Source organism: Arachis hypogaea, chromosome 9, assembly GCF_003086295.3.
Source record: "Arachis hypogaea cultivar Tifrunner chromosome 9, arahy.Tifrunner.gnm2.J5K5, whole genome shotgun sequence".
In the NCBI taxonomy this organism is placed as follows: domain Eukaryota; kingdom Viridiplantae; phylum Streptophyta; class Magnoliopsida; order Fabales; family Fabaceae; genus Arachis; species Arachis hypogaea.
In genome coordinates, this window is record NC_092044.1 from 3,195,668 (window position 1) to 3,212,750 (window position 17,083).

The 17,083-nt window shown below is 34.4% G+C and overlaps 2 protein-coding genes across 2 annotated transcripts; both read left to right on the plus strand.

The window, feature by feature from the left end:
- The first annotated feature begins 1,007 nt into the window (after positions 1 to 1,007).
- LOC112712794 (F-box/FBD/LRR-repeat protein At1g51370-like) lies at positions 1,008 to 4,084 on the plus strand. The gene is made up of 4 exons (XM_025765711.2): positions 1,008 to 1,935; positions 2,622 to 2,771; positions 2,872 to 3,184; positions 3,860 to 4,084. The coding sequence occupies exons 1-4, from the start codon at positions 1,054 to 1,056 to the stop codon at positions 3,862 to 3,864; spliced, it is 1,350 nt and encodes a 449-aa protein (XP_025621496.2). The 5' UTR covers positions 1,008 to 1,053; the 3' UTR covers positions 3,865 to 4,084.
- Positions 4,085 to 9,328: 5,244 nt separating this feature from the next.
- On the plus strand, positions 9,329 to 11,837 carry LOC112709934 (putative FBD-associated F-box protein At5g56440). Its single transcript, XM_025761936.3, has 5 exons — positions 9,329 to 9,533; positions 9,732 to 10,645; positions 10,771 to 10,920; positions 11,018 to 11,313; positions 11,672 to 11,837. Exons 2-4 carry the CDS (start codon positions 9,764 to 9,766, stop codon positions 11,297 to 11,299), a joined length of 1,314 nt encoding a protein of 437 aa, XP_025617721.1. The 5' UTR covers positions 9,329 to 9,533; positions 9,732 to 9,763; the 3' UTR covers positions 11,300 to 11,313; positions 11,672 to 11,837.
- The last annotated feature ends 5,246 nt before the right edge of the window (positions 11,838 to 17,083 follow it).

Below are 17,083 nucleotides of genomic sequence, written 5' to 3' on the forward strand. Positions count from 1 at the left end.
AATGGCTTAAAAGATGTTATGAGTATTATAAAAGTTTGTAATATTCTAGTGATTTAAGTAAATCCATGATAAAAATTAATTTGTATTTATTGCACTCAACTTGAATAATTAAGAAATTATCTTATTTTAATTTAGTTTTTAATTCACATGATTTTAATTTAGCTTAATATATATTATTTAATTTGATTTGATTTAATTATTAGTTAAAAATATCTCAGTTGTCTATTTTATTCATAAATTTATTATTTAATGACTAATAAATTAATCAAATTAATTAATTAGTACACACAATAAATTTGGTTTAATAAATTTGGTTTAATTAAGATGTCCAAATGTGACAATAGTAACTCAGAAGAGAAAAGGGAATCCCAAGGCTCAAACAGTGAGCAACAAAACATAGTTAACAGGTCACTGATTCTGTTTGTATCTCATTTACTGTTACAAGATCATGCTATTTGACAATTAAAATGGATAAAATTTATTTTAATTTGAATTATATCAATTTAATTTAATTTTTTAATATAATTTATAATTTGCATACAGTAATTTATTAGTCAATAATAAATTTTTAAATAAAGTTTAAATTTGTTACGAATTAATTGTTAGTTTATGAAATACTGTAAAAAATAAAAAAATTAATAATTTGCATAATTACATTATATCAATTTGAATTTATTTTCAGTTGAATCTAATTCAAATTATTATGATTTGATTCGATTATTTTATATCCTTTCAAATTTTATAATTTTTTATTATTAACTTTTCTAGAATTAAATTACATCCAATCCAAATTTTAACTTTTAAATATTTTAAATCCTTGATTGGTTTTTCAAATCTAAATAAATCGAGTCAAAATAAAAGATCATAATTTAAATTAAATCAAATTAAAAAATAAACTCAAATCATATGGTACCTCTTATAATAATCTTAATCAAATCTATATAATAAAAAAATCAAAGAAACAAACACCCTTGGTTCTCCTATAAATCCTAAACCCTAGAGTTGAGTCTAGCCCTCTCCGGAGACAAGCTTGAAAAAGTAACACCATCAACCATGAAGATGGATAGGATCAGTTTGTTACCGAACTCTATCCTTTGCGACATTCTCTCATACCTCCCAACAAAAGAAGCTGTATCCACCAGCATCCTCTCTAGCAGGTGGCGCCATGTTTGGAAGGAACTCCAAGTCCTTGACATAGATGATACAACCTCTCGGCCCGGTCTGGGATGGGAAGCTCGATTTGCTTCATACGTGAATGCTATTCTAGCTCGGCGCAATGCAGATTACCCTATCCAAAAGTTTCGCCTCACTTGTTATGAATATTCAGAAAGAAGTCTAACCATCTTAACATGGCTTGATGCCGTTAATGGGCCCTATCTCCAAGAACTGTATCTCTGCCTTGAAGTAGCGTGTGAAATCGACTTGCCTGAAGCCATACTCACTTCTCCATCACTCAAGTCCCTTGTTTTGAAACATGGTGAATATTTCGATTGTTATGAAAAGTTTCCAAATGTTTATCTGCCATCTCTCAAGAACTTAGAGTTAGATGGCTGTGTGGACCCCAGCAAACTTTTATCTGGCTCCCCTGTTCTTGAAAATCTTATGCTCATTGTACCGAACAAAGACTATGGTTGTTATGTTTATATACCTACAATCCAGATGCCTCGCACATTGAAAAGGTTAATCTTTGAAGATAACAGTACCGAGGATAATAACATTAGCCATCGTGTGATAGATACGCCATCTCTTGAATACCTCTATATGAAAATAATCGCCAAATCTAAGCTACAGGTTTCGTTTAGCGATTTCCCTAACATGGTAGAGGCACATCTTCATATTCATCATGGTCGTGTTGAGCATGTCCTTTGGGTGCCCAAGCTTCTCGTGGCACTCCGCGAAACAAAATTGTTGGCATTGAAACATTGCGCAACAGAGGTAACATGCTTATGATACGATTTATTCGGGTGAATTTTTTAGAAAAAATCTTATTTTTATGTAAGTTTTTTAAAAAGTATTTTAAAAAGTGAAGTAATTTTATTTTTTGATATCTTAGGTAGTTTTTGAAAAATGAGATATATTTTGAATTCATCCTTAAAAAAAATAATCATATTTGTCATTTAATGACTCTATTAATTGATAACATATATGTTTAATTGGACATTGATTGAATATATATATATATATATATATATATATATATTCATCAAAATTTATTTAGTATTTTTTTTTCAATTAAATAAATTGATAGATTTTCATGAATATATTTAGTTAATGTCCAATTGGACATATTTGTTGTCATGTGCTTCATCAATCATTGATAAAAATTGTTAATATTATGACTGAGGAACATATACAGTTAATTTATAATCTTTGAAGTACTAATTTGATTTATAAAATCTTTTAAGAAAGAATTTAGAGAATGCTTCATATTTTAAGGACTAATTTGATTATTAATCTTTTTTTATTTTAGAATTATATTTATACAATAATATATAATTTTTTTTAACAACTTAATAGTGCTCAAACAAACTCATAATTCATGATTTCTCAAGCTAATTTGAATTAATAACTGTAAGTATGAATTGTGAAATATAATTAATGTGTACTTATCTACTATACAGTGCTTATTTAATGGTGTAACTTTCGAGTTTCCGGAATTTCCCCGTTTGCTCAATCTAGAGCTTGATGTTGCATGTTTCAACACAGACTTCCTGCTAAACTTCCTTCATAATTGTCATGTACTTGAAGATCTCGTGGTTCATGTTTTGAAGGTATGAATACATTTCAGTTTAAAACTAATGTCTCTATTTCTGTTTTTGTTCGTTTCCCTGAGTTTATTGAGACGTGTTATTATTATTTTTTTGGGGTCAGAGTGTTGTGTATTGTGAACTATATTTTCATCGGAGTCAGTTTTATGTGCCAGCACCACCAACAATGGTTTCGAATTGTGTGACATCACATCTCAAGAGTTTTGAGTTTAGAGAATATGAGAACTCCGCAGATGAGCGTGAATTTATTGAATATCTTTTACAAAGAGGACTTGTTTTGAAGAGAGTCACAATTCATCTTTATTATTATTTAGACCAAGAGACAAAGTACGATATTGTCAAAGAATTATCTGCTATACCAAGGGGCTCTACAACATGTCAGCTAAATTTTATTGACCAAAAACCTGTTGAACATGGTATGAACTCTCATTCCCTCTATTTTCTCTATTGTTCATTGATTAAAGGCGTTGACAAAAAAATGATCATATTAGAGCCTTAAAGTTTTAAAATTATTCAAGTTGCATAACTGTTGAGTCAATTTTAGACCAGTTTTCCACCTGAATTATTAAAAGATGAGAAAGTATAGGGAGCCAATGGAGGTTTAGGGAGTATTAGAGATATAATTATTAGTGTTATATTTTTTCATCAGTTGAAGCTTTTGGGATGAGTGGTATCATGACATGGTATTAGAGTTTTAGATCCAAAAAGTCAAGAGTTCGATCCTTGGTGAATCTCAAAATTAGTTTAAATTTTTGGGATGAGTGATTTTATAACCTGAGATGTTTATTATCCTAATATTCGAATGGTTATTCTAAATAGTATGGATGATGTTCATTTTGTAACTCAATAACCCATTGTACACTTAGACCATTGGCTCTCTAGCATAACTCTTAAAAGATTTATTGATGCTTATGAAAAATTATGCACTTGAACATGGTTTCGGTGGTTTGAATTTGCAAACTTTGATATTGGCAAGTATTTTCATTTATCGAATTCATCCTTAAAAACTCTGTTTTTTGTGGTCTCTTATCCTTTGAAATTTACATAAATTGTTTAATTCTTTGAGTTGCATATATCGATTTGTGATGCAGATTGATGGAAGTTAAAAACTCTACGATATGGTCAACTGCAAAACCATTTTGGATGCATGACTCGGATATGAATCATGTTTTTATTTTTTACTTTTCTATGAGTCTTGTTTTTTGCTTAATTTATTGGAAATTCATCATTGTTTTTATCTTTTCATTTGTTCTTATACTATGTTTTTGAGAATTGAAGATCATTTATTTTCTCCAACGAAATGCTTTTTCGATGCACTTGTTTTGCAAGAAGATGTAGATGTAATTTTTCAATTTTTTTTAAATTTAGTTTGTTGCTTTGGTATTGGTTTACTTGTTGGGCATATTAATTAAAAGAAACTTTTTATTTTCTACTATAACTGGTTTTTAGAAGCACAATTAAAACAATTCAAACAATAACAAAAGTTTTTTTTCAACTAATCACCTAAATTCAAAGGACAGCTAATCAAATCAATTGGTTTACTTGTTATCTATTTTATACATAAATTTATTATTTTAATGATTAATAAATTAATTAAATCAATTAATTAATATACATAATTAGTATAATTAATTTTGTTCAATAAATCAAAAGAAAAAAATAAAAAATATTATCAGAATATTAAAATAAATAAATTAAAAATTACTATCAAAATAAATTAATATAAATTATAATAAATTGTATAATATTTAAATATTTAATAAATTAATTAGTTGATATAATTAATTTATTATAATAAATTATATTTAATGAGTTAAAAGAATAAATTGAGAAATATTTTTAAATCTCAAAAATATGGCATGTTAATTTATAGAAATTCAATTTTTATATAATAAAATAGAAGAATAGATGGTTGAAAATTTGATTTTAATATAATACAATAATAGATAGATATATTTTAAAACTCCTAAGTCCTAATCACAAAACCAAACAAAAATGTCAACAAAAACATCAATTGATAAATTGTAGGATTAGAAGTTAGAATCTTATTTGACCATATTTTTTATAAAATTATTTTTGTAAAGGTTTGATTTTCTAAAAAATTAAAAGCAAGGTTATTAACATTTTCATAAATGCCATTATTATAAAGAATATTTGTTTTAGTGAAGAGCGAAGTTAAATGGCTAATTTCATTTAGTAACGTTTTTTTTCTTAACGTGATAATTATATTTGTTTATTTCTGAAATTTGGCAAAAAATTTTAAAATATTTTTAAATTTTATTTTAAAAATTTTTAATTTGTGTTAAATATATTTTTTATAACTAAATTTTAAAAAAGTTTAAGATCAATTTAGAATTAATATTTAACAGTGATAAAATTTTATATTTTGATTTATTTATATTTAAAGTTTTTTTATAAAATTATTATTGGATTAATTTTAATTTTTTAAAAAATATAACTGTTAAATGTATATTTAATGCAAATAAAAATTTGGGTAAAAACACCTAAATAAACCAGGCTGAGAAATTTTTTACCCAAATCAGCGAAAACCAAAATTTTTTCAGCAATCAACCAATGATCATAATAATGTAATTCGAATCAACATGATTCGAACCAAGATTGTAAGTAATTCGAAACAACTTGCTTCGAACTAGGTTTAAATGGTGTTGCATGTAATTCGAATCAAGTAGTATCGAATTAGAGAAGAGTAAATCGAAGTGACTTGATTCGAATTACTAGGGTTACGTGAGTTTAGGGAGTTCGAATAATGTTGATTCGAATTATTCAATTTTGGTGACATTAGATAATTCGAATTAAGTTGATTCGAATTACTAGTGAGTTGCCTATATAAGGAGTTCGAACCAAGCTCATTCGAATCAGTTTTCCTTCCTCATACCCCACCAAATCTCAGAGAAAACGACCCAGAATCTGTTCGGGTAAGAACTCGAGAGGCATATTGACGAGATGGGGGACGATCCGGGAAGGCTGTATCGTTTGGATGGAGTCGTTCATATCGCCGGGTGATCAACGACGAGGTTAGTGGTTTTTGTTAGTGGTATATGTTTAGTGGTTTTTGTTGTTAGAATATGTTAATGGTTTATTGAAATGGTATTGCTAGTGGTTTATATAAGTGGTATTGCATGCGGTTTTGTATAGTGGTTTTCTATGTGGTTTTGTTGATGGTTTTGTTTATTGGTTTTTGTTGTTAGTATATGTTAATGGTTTATTGAAGTGGTATTGCTAGTGGTTTATATAAGTGGTATTGCATGCGGTTTTGTATCGTGGGGTTCTATCCGGTTTTGTTGATGGTTTTGTTTAGTGGTTTTTGTTGTTAGTATATGTTAATGGTTTATTGAAGTGGTATTGCTAGTGGTTTATATAAGTGGTATTGCATGCGGTTTAGTATAGTGGTTTTCTTTGCGATTTTGTTGATGGTTTTATTTAGTGGTTTTTGTTGTTAGTATATGTTAATGGTTTATTGAAGTGGTATTGCTAGTACTTTATTAAAGTGGTATTGCTAGTGGTTTATATAAGAGGTTTTGCATGCGGTTTTGCTGATGGTTTATGTTAGCAGTTTATTAGCTGTTTATGTCCTGATTTGTATTTGTAACCGGTTTTTGAATCTGTTCTAATCATGTGGTCCGTGTATTGCGCAGCCCCGGCGTTGCATATCGAGTATGCGGCGCCAGCAGGGAATGCGGCTCGATGAGTGGTACGTTCCGTACTTGCAGATGGCCAGATTATACCATCTTGCGAGACTGAACGACAGATGGTTCCGACTAGACGAGCCGCTTGTGAGTGCATTCGTCGAAAGGTGTTGTCTGGTACCCAGCTGGGCCTCGGCTTCTCTCCCCTTGCGAACAAAAAGTTCGGCCAAACGACCATACGTTGCTTTCACCAACGAACATACAGGAAGGTTCCTCACACCCTTGAGGATTGAATTCACACACTCGGAAATATTCGTCGTCATGTGACCGAATCTCCGGCCCTCATCGCAATATTGTGTCCACAATGAATACTCAATTCGATTTGCCCAATCACACATCGCCGGATCTTCCGAGCGAAGAATATCAAACCAGTAATCGAACTCAACCTCGGTCTTAGCATAGGCAGCGTTCACGAGAAGCCTCCTTGCGTCTTTACCCTTGAAGGTTAGGGCAAAATTTGCTGCAATGTGTCGAATGCAGAAAGTCCGGTACGCAACGGGAGGCAGCCAGCTCCCGTCGGGAGCCTCAAGCGCGGCCTTGATGCCGTTATGCCTATCAGAAATAACGAGCAGACCTGGCTGTGGTGTAACGTGCTGACGGAGGTGGGAGAGAAAGAATGACCACGACTCAGCATTCTCACCCTCGACTAGTGCAAATGCAACAGGGAGTATGTTGGAATTCTCGTCCTGTGCAATTGCAATAAGTAAAGTACCCCCATACTTGCCATATAGATGGGTCCCATCAATACTTACCAATGGCTTGCAATGACGAAATGCCTCAATACATGGTGGAAAAGTCCAGAACAGTCTGTGAAAATAAGCCTTAGATTCGTCCAGCTGTCCCCCAACTCGAACAGGGCTAGTCTGAAGAACTGCAATAGAACCAGGCATGGTGACCTGCACTCCTAACACCCACCTTGGGAGCTCATTGTAAGACTCATCACAGTCACCATAAATGAGGGCAATAGCCTTCTGCTTCGCCATCCAGACCCTCCTGTAGGTAGGCATAAACCCATAGTGTGAGGCAGTCGCATTTAGGAGCACATTGATACTGACGGATGCATCGGCCCTAACCATTGGCATAATGAATGCCGATATCACATGATAATCCAAACTCCTGTGATCGCTGGAGATAGAGCTGGCCAGACAAGTATGCGGTCCATTGTACCGTTTGACCTCCCAAATGCCCTTACGCTGCCGGAGACTCAGCCGAATCAACCATGTGCACCCATTCCCGAACTCAGAACACTTGCCAACATAACAGCGATAATCAGACTCCACTACCTTATACTGTACACCTCGGCGGATGCTATAAGTCTTCACACTTAACAGTGCATTCTCCTTATCCTGAAATTGCTGACCAACCTGGAACTCTGTCATACCAGCTGACCCTTCTGCATCTCTAGCGCCAAACCCAACAGGCTCCCCAGGTACCCCCGCCTGCCTCATGGCATCCAGGTCCAAAGATGAAAAATGTGGAGGGTACTACTGTGTGCCAGAGCTAGAACCACCACCCCCACCGGCAGGCTCACTCGCTCCAATATCACCGCCACTGTCATTAGCAATCATATCCGGCTCGACATCATCATCCTCTAGATCATCAAACAATCCATTTACAGCCCCAGCCGGTGCAGCACATTGTACAGAGGTAGGTACAAGTTTCGCTGTTCCAACCTCGTCGCCAACAATGCCGTTGAGATCAACAGCGAACGAAGGGGAGGCGACATGCAGGGCGGGTGGCTCGTACGCAGGGACTGAGGAAGATGCAACGGCAGGTCTTGAGCTATAACCGGCAACCGTTTCGAACCCCCCGAGCTTGACACCACATCAACCAGCTTTGCCAACAGCTCCGGTGTCCTCACTTCGGGAAACTGCCGGCGACAAAGAAATATGACCTGCAAGTCCTCATCACTCCCAATCGTGAAACAATCATACTTCACGCTATCTTGGAGCACCGTGATTGGAATGCGATAGAAAAACTTCTTAACCCTTTTCACACCATCCAGACCAAGTTTCAGCAGTACAGACCTAGCAAGGTCATCATAGCTCGTCGTAGAACTCACGATAATACAAAGAGGATTCTTATTGGTGAACTTGACACTGGAACGAGTTTTCCTCTTAATCGATCCTCTGTGGTGAACCAACACTATAAAACTGTCCTCACCAGCCATATGACCCCTCAATAATGAGAGCTACTCACGTTCATCACATATATATACAGGTCTGGAACATAATAATTCGAAACAACCTAATTCGCACTATATATACATAATTCGAATAAACTAAACTCGAATTATGTATACTTCTTCTTTCATAGTAATTCGAATCGACCTAATTCGAATTATGTTTACGTCTTTTCCCCTAGTAGTTCGAATCGACTAGATTCGATTTAACAATGCATAATTCGGACCTTCTTGATTCGAATTACATGCAATTCTTTTTATACCTAGTTCGAAGCAAGTTGTTTCGAATTACTTGCAATCTTGGTTCGAATCAATTTGATTCGAATTACATTATTATGGTCATTGGTTGATTGTTGAAAAAATTTTGGTTTTAGCTGATAAAAAATTTTTCAGTCTGGTTTATTTAGGTTTTTTACCCTAAAATTTTTTTAAAATAAAATTAAAATAAACCAAATTTAAGATATTTTAAAACTTTTGATAAAGAGACAAACAAAAATATTCTTTAACTTAAAAATAAAATAAAATAAAAAATTAAAATTAAGGTGAAATTGATTTTACGTAAAGTTGATACTTAAAAGTTTTTAAATGATTTAATTGATTTTACTAAATTTTTACGTGGAGTGGATTCCACCTCACCAAAATTTTACTTCTTACCCGACTTCACTCGTCACTGACTCAGTTATCCAAAATCCAAATCATAGCAAATCGCAAGCCAATTGCGCGGTTCCTTTCTCTAGTTTTCGCCCTCTTTTATTTATACTTCTCATTTTAAATTTTAAATTTTAAATACAGCTGCTACTGCTGCCGTCAAAACTCACCACCACGGCCCCACCGCTCTCCACTCGCCGGCAGCTTCCTCTGTTTTAGACCACCCAGGTACCGTTGTTACACCTCTTGTTTCTCGTAATTGATTTTGTTCATATTTGATTCATACGTAAGTTTATCTGATCATTGTTAGAATCTTAGTCCTTTAAGCGGAACCAACCAAGAGTTGAGTTGATTCGAAAAATTGATTCCTTCATTTTCCCTAAATTGTAACCCTAACCCTAGGTCTAACTCAAACCCTCTCTCCAGATACAAAATTGACAAAAGGCAAAAGAATCAACATGGATAGGATCAGTTGCTTACCGAACTATATCCTTTGCGAAATTCTCTCATACCTCCCAACAAAACAAGCTGGATCCACCAGCGTCCTCTCTCGCAGATGGCGCCACGTTTGGAAGGATCTGCAAGTCATTGACATACATGAAAGACACTTTCGGGATGAAGATCCATTTGATTCTTACGTCAATGCTATTCTAACTCAGCGCAATGCAGATTACTCCATCGAAAAGTTCCGCCTCGCATGCGAAACGAATTCAACGGATCTCATCTTAACATGGCTTGATGCCGTCATTGGCCCCCATCTCCGGGAACTATATCTCATCCTTCATGTAAATGTAAGGTTTGGACTCAAGTTGCCTGAAGCCATATTCACTTGTCCATTACTCAAGTCCCTTGTTTTGAAAAGTGAAATTTCTTTGAATTATGGTCCAGAGTTTCCAAATGTTTATCTTCCATCCCTCAAGAACCTAAAGCTAAAGTTGTTTATCCCCTATGTGCACCCCAACAAGATTTTATCTGGCTGCCCTGTTCTTGAAAATCTTACGCTCATTCTCGACAATACCCCAGATTCTCGTAATGTTTATGTACCTACAATCCAGATGCCTCGGACATTGAAAAGTTTAACCTTTGAAGATGACACTATCGTGCTTGATGAGATTTACCATCGTGTGATAGACACGCCTTCTCTTGAATACCTCGATATGAAAATAACCATCGCAAAGAACTCAGAGCTACAGGTTTCGTTTAGCAGTTTCCCTAACATGGTGGAGGCACATCTTAATATTATTGATCATGGACGTGTTGAGCATGGCGCTTGGGTGTCCGACCTTTTCCGGGCACTCCGCGAAACAAAATTGTTGGCATTGAGATATTACACAACACGGGTAACATGCTTATCATAATCCCATGATTCCTCAAGCTAAATGTTTGATGTAAATCGATAATTTGAATTTATAACTATAATTGCGAATTAGGAATTATATTTGATATCTAGTTATCTTTTATACAGTGCTTATTTAGTGCTCCAGCTTTCAAGTTTCCAGAATTTCACCGCTTGGTCAATCTAGAGGTTGATGTTCCATGTTTCAACACAAACTTCATGCTAAACTTCCTTCATAATTGTCATGTACTTGAAGTTCTTGTAGTTGGTATTTGGACGGTATGAGTACATTTCAATTTAAAACTGAAAACTAGTGTCTCTATTTCTTTTTGTTGTTTGCCTGCATATATTGATAAGTGTTGTTTCCTGTGATCAGGGATTTGATTCTTACACGATGGAGTATAATGGGCCAACACCACCAACCATGGTTCCCAATTGTGTGACATCACATCTCAAGAGTGTTGAGTTTAGAGCATATCAAGACACTGCAGATGAGCGTGAATTTATTGTATATCTTTTAGAAAAAGGACTTGTTTTGAAGACAGTGACAATTTCTATTGAACCTGATTTCGGTCAAGAGACAAAGTACGAATTTGTCAGGGAATTATATGCTATACCAAGGGTCTCTACAACATGTCAGCTAAATATTTGGCCATAATTCCATTTAACATGGTATGAACTCCCACTATCTCTATTCTCTGTTATTCGTTGTTCAAAGCTGTTGACAAAATATCATGTTAGATAGAGGCTTAAAAGTTTCAAAATTATTTGTTGAGTCAAATTTAGGCCAGTGTTCCACCTAAATTATTAAAATATTTGTTGATGCTTATGAATAAATTTGTTTGATGCCCTGTTCCTTGAGAAATTATGAACATAGTATCTGTGGTTTGGATTTGTTAACTTTGATATTGAAAAGTATTTTCATTTCTCGAATTCATCCTTAAAAAGTCTGTTTTTTTAGTCTCTTATCCTTGGAAATTTATATATGCTCTTTAATGCTTTGAGTTGCATATATGTATTTGTGATGCAGGTTGATGGCAAGTTAAAAACTCTACGGTCTGATCAACTGCAGAACGATTTTGGATGCATGAATCATGTTTTTATTTTTCACTTTTCTTTGAGTTTTTTTTTTTTTTTTTGCTTAATTTATTGGACAATTCATAATTATTTTTATCTTTTTATTTGTTCTTATACTATGTTTTTGAGAATTGTTGAGATAATTTATTTTCTCCAACGAAATGCTTTTTGCATGCACTTGTTTTGAAAAAAGAGTTAGAGGTAATTTTTCATTTTTTTTTATTTAGTTTGTTTGCTTGTTGGTCATATTAATTAAAAGAAACCTTTTATTTTCAACTCTACTCTAACTGGTTTTTAGAAGCACAACTAAACAATTCAAAGATTAACAGAAGTTTTCTTTTCCCAGAACATATTTTATAAATATTATAAATTAGATACTAAATTAGTTGTTACAAATTACATATATTTATATATGTTTTATTAACTATGTTACATATTCACAAAAAATTAGCTATGTTAAAAATGAGTTAATAAACAATATATATATATATATATATATATATATATATATATATATATATATATATATATATATATATATATATATAGTGATTGATTTTTTATGTATACATAATATTTTTGATATTGTATATATTTTCATTATTTTGTATGCTTTTAAAATAGAAAAATTATGCCAATAAATTATAGTTTAAATGGCATATTCTCCTTATACTCACTCATCTAAGAGGTCATGGGTTCGAATTTTTCAATCTTTGATAAAAAAAAATAGAAAAATTATTTGTCGGTTACAGTACAAAAATTTTAAGATTAAATGGAAATATTTATATTAAGATTTTATCTCTTCAAATATTTATATTTGAACAATACTGATAGGTGAATTTGCAGATATTACTTATTATTCAGGAGTAAAATTTCTAAGTTCATTTAGTCTTGTATTAAAACCGAATTGGACTAATGCAATTCAACATGAGAGAAACTTTGTTGCAATTCAACCGAATATTAATTTTTCTTGTGGTACATTTTGGATTGGAATATTGGATTATTTTTGTCATACATTTTGATCAAATCTAATTTGGATTTGATTAAATTTGTAATTTTATAAATTAAAAAATGAGAAATATACGTAACAATTAATCTCAATATCAAATCTTAAATAACTAATAATGTCATAACAAATTTTAAAAATATCTTGAAATGAATTGTTACAGAACTATTAGAATTTATTATTTTTTATCATCAACTTAATTTTTTTTAGTTTAGTAATTTAATAATATATTTTAATCTACATTTTTAAGCATTGATAATTGATTGATGGTAAAAAATAATAAACTCAGATGATTTTTTTAGCATTCTTTTATCTTAAAAAATTAATAATAGTATAGTAATAAAAATAAAATTATAGTTTGATTAAAATAAATAAATAAATATTTTTTTAAATTCATAAAATAATAATAATATATAAATAAGACAAATGCATAACAAATTGAACATATTATAATTAAAATTTTAAACATAATAATGAAATAATAATGTTATATTATGTTGTGCGATTTGAATCAGTTTTAAGAAGTAAATTCAAAAGCTAATCTAATTTGCGTATTTATCAAAAATAAAATTCAATCAAATCTAAATTATACAATTTTACTCGATTTTTTTATTTAAATTACATCGGATGGATGAGTTAATTTTAAATTAGTTTGAATACGAAAGATTGAACCCCTAATTATAATAAAAATAACTAAAACATATGTAAATATTATTAAGTTTATTCAAAAATATTCCCTAGAGATGAGGCTCAAAGTCATTTTGTTCATTAAAAAATTTAGAACAAAGTCTAATAAAAGGAAATAAAATGGATAAAAAATTAGTGATTCATATATAATAGTATTTGAGAAAAACAATTATTAAAACCAAAAAAAGCAATTTACTTAGTTCAAAGTTTAATTCAAAAGATAAGAAAGAATTACCAACAAAATAAAAAAAAAGAACTATGCTATAAAGAATCTTTTTTATTTTTAAAATTAGATTATTAATAGTATTTTTTTGAATTGTAGACTATTGTGATGTTTTTTTTAAATGTGAGAGGTAGAAAAACTAAACCGTACAAAAATTAGACCTTTAGAATTTTGTATTCGAAACTTTCAATTTATATTTAAAAAATTTATGATTTATTTATCTTCTACAATTTTAAAAAACACCAAAATTTATAATGTTGAGATATATCACTCATCCCATTTTTATGTAAAAAAAATTAATCGTAAATTAGTTTTGGTAATATATAAATTAATTAAATTAAATAAAATCGTTAAAGCGAGTTTTCTAGGTTATTATAATTTAAGTTTACAGTCATTGATTTTTAAAATGTTGAATGTATGAAATTGATAATAATTTATATTATTAATTATTTAGTATTATTAATTATTAATTGAAAATATATCAATAATTTATTTTATATGTGTATATTATTTTAATATTTAATAAATTAAAAATATATTTAAAAATATACTATATCAGCTTTATCATCAAATACAAAAATTTTATTTTAATATAATATATACAATAATAAATAGGTAGATTTTAAAACTCCTAATCACTAAAACTAAACAAAAACGACAACAACAAAATATTAATTGATAAATGAGAGGATTAGAACATTATTTGACCATACTTTCAAATTTTTTTAAAGATTTCTTAAAAATTAAAAGCTGTATATTGTCCATGTTATTTTTATTTTGGAAAAGTATAGGGTACCAACATATTATCTGCCAACTTATTACTAACATAATTAATTATTATATTTTAAACACATATATAAAGAGACACATCCAGAAAATATATCTATAAAGACACTTCTATTAAACACAGCCATGAGAAATACATTTTTATTAGACACATCCACAAAGACACATCCATTAAACATAGTTATACATAAGAATTGACAGATGTTGGCATAAATACTGTTGGTAACGTAGCAGAACCGTTTTATTTTTTATTTAAAAAAAATGTTCACTTGTACTTCTGACCCAACTTCACAAATCGCAAGCCAGTTGCCCGGTTCCTCTCTTTAGTTTTCCTTTCCCTCTCTTTTATCGTTCCTATTTTAAATTTAAATACAGCTGCCGCCGCTGCCGTCAAAACTCACAACCACGGAGCCACCGCTCTCCACTCGCCGGCAGATCACGGCACCGCTGGTACACCTCTTCTTTATCGAAATTAATTTTGTTTACATTTGATTCATATCTTCTTTCAGTTTCCTTTTCTTATTTATCTGATCGTTGTTAGAATCTTAGTCCTTAAGCGGAACCAACTGTTACGGCCTGGCCCAAAAAAAAAACGCACGGGCCGGTCCGACCCGATCTCTACCCGACCCGGTCACGTGCCCTCCAATCGACCCGGACACGCGCCCTGTACGGCTCACACGCGGCTGCAGGACAACGTCCTCGGAAATATGGGCCTGTCCTCGTCTTGGGGCCCACTACTGACATGTATATAAGGAGAAGATTGGCTCTTCCCCCGAGGTACGTCACCTTCCACATCACTTCCCCTGCTTGTACGATTTCTGACTTAGGCGTCGGAGTGTCTTTGCAGGTGGCACCCCCCCCTCTCGTCCATTCACCAGCTCAAGTGCTCGCCAGCTCGGCTAGTCCGCTACAAGTGCGACCCAAGTTAAGGCGTCCTCACCTATCCATCCTTTCACTTGTATACCCGACCTGTCTGGAATCCGACCACCGAACATTGGCGCCGTCTGTGGGGACTCCTTTGCCTGAATGGAAGTCGCGCCAGGTCCCGGCGACCGAGCTCGAGCAGCCGGAGCGGAAGGGGCAGCCTCCGTCGCCTCGCAAAGGGGAGGCCGGAGATCCCCCCAACGACACACAACAACCCGACCATTCGGAGGAACGGGCGGCGATAGCGCCATAATAATGCAGGAGCTACGCCACAGAGTCCAGAACCTAGAACGACAGCTAGCCGACCGGGAGAGGGATGGATGGTCTACCGATCCGAGCTACACCCCATCCCCCGGGGGCGAGGAAGAAGAGAGCTCTCACCGAAGCCGCCCACGGCGTATATCTGCATCCCGGATGGAAGCAGAGGGCACACAAGAGGAATCACCCATTCCGAGAAGACGAAACGACACAGTCATCTACTCTCGTGGCAGACGAACTCGCCGAACGGCGAGAGGTCGTGAGGACGAAGAAGGGAGATCCGAGAGAACACGACAACCTGTGATAATGGGTGTCACGCCGTTCCACCGATCTATCCTTGAGGTCCGGTTGCCGAAACACTTCGACAAACCAACGGACATGAGGTATGACGGAACCCAAGATCCTCTAGAACATCTCACGGCCTTTGAGGCCAGGATGAACCTAGAGGGAGTAGGCGACGAGGTAAGGTGCCGCGCCTTCCCGGTAACCTTAGCAGGACCAGCGATCAGATGGTTTAATGGCCTCCCTCAAGGTTCCATCTATACCTTCTCAGATATTAGCCGCGCGTTTCTGGCTCAATTTACAACGCGAATAGCAAAGGCCAAGCACCCTATCAACCTCCTCGGGGTAACCCAGAGACAGGGAGAGCCGACCAGGAGGTACTTAGATCGGTTCAACGACGAATGCTTGGAAATCGACGGCCTGACCGACTCGGTGGCCAGTCTCTGCCTGACGAACGGCCTCCTCAACGAGAACTTCCGGAAACACCTTACCACGAAGCCGGTTTGGACGATGCATGAAATCCAAACGGTGGCCAAAGAGTACATAAACGACGAGGAAGTCAGCCGGGTCGTGGCAGCCAATAAGCGGCAGTCCGGTTACGGCCAGACCCGGCAGTCCGGTGGCGACGGGGAGAGAGCAAAAGAAAAGGTTAGGGAGGAGGCATCGAACAAAGCTCCTAGGCCGTTCCCTCGAGTCGGAAAGTTCACTAACTACACTCCACTCACCCTCCCCATTGTGGAAGTCTATCAACAAATAGCTGAGAAAGGAATTCTTCCGAAGCCCCGACCACTCAAGGACCGCACAGGAGGAAACAAGAACCTTTATTGTGACTACCATAAGGGATATGGCCATCAAACACAGGACTGTTTCGACCTAAAGGATGCATTGGAACAGGCGATAAGGGAAGGGAAGCTAGCAGCGTTCTCCCATCTCATCAGGGAGCCGAGAAGGCGCTATCGCGATCAGGATGAGGAAGGCAAGACACGCTCGATCAAACGGCGACAGGAGCCCGGAGACAGAGACCACGGCCTAACGGTGATAAACGTGGTAACGGCAAAAAACGCTGCACCAAAGTCCCGATCGGCACACAAGAAAGACGCCAGGGTTCTGGCGATCTCATCCACACCGGTGCAGAATACCAAAAAACCTCCGTCCATCTCTTTCGGCCCAGAAGATCAATGGTTCAGCGACGCCCCGGA

What these genes read in the sequence shown, in the direction of transcription:
- LOC112712794 (XM_025765711.2), top strand. Translation starts at nt 1,054, where the DNA reads ATGAAGATGGATAGGATCAGTTTGTTACCGAACTCTATCCTTTGCGAC. An exon ending in TGAAACATTGCGCAACAGAG is followed by an intron (nt 1,936 to 2,621) that starts GTAACATGCTTA and finishes TCTACTATACAG; the next exon opens with TGCTTATTTAATGGTGTAAC. An exon ending in TCGTGGTTCATGTTTTGAAG is followed by an intron (nt 2,772 to 2,871) that starts GTATGAATACAT and finishes TTTTGGGGTCAG; the next exon opens with AGTGTTGTGTATTGTGAACT.
- LOC112709934 (XM_025761936.3), top strand. Translation starts at nt 9,764, where the DNA reads ATGGATAGGATCAGTTGCTTACCGAACTATATCCTTTGCGAAATTCTC. An exon ending in TGAGATATTACACAACACGG is followed by an intron (nt 10,646 to 10,770) that starts GTAACATGCTTA and finishes TCTTTTATACAG; the next exon opens with TGCTTATTTAGTGCTCCAGC. An exon ending in TTGTAGTTGGTATTTGGACG is followed by an intron (nt 10,921 to 11,017) that starts GTATGAGTACAT and finishes TCCTGTGATCAG; the next exon opens with GGATTTGATTCTTACACGAT.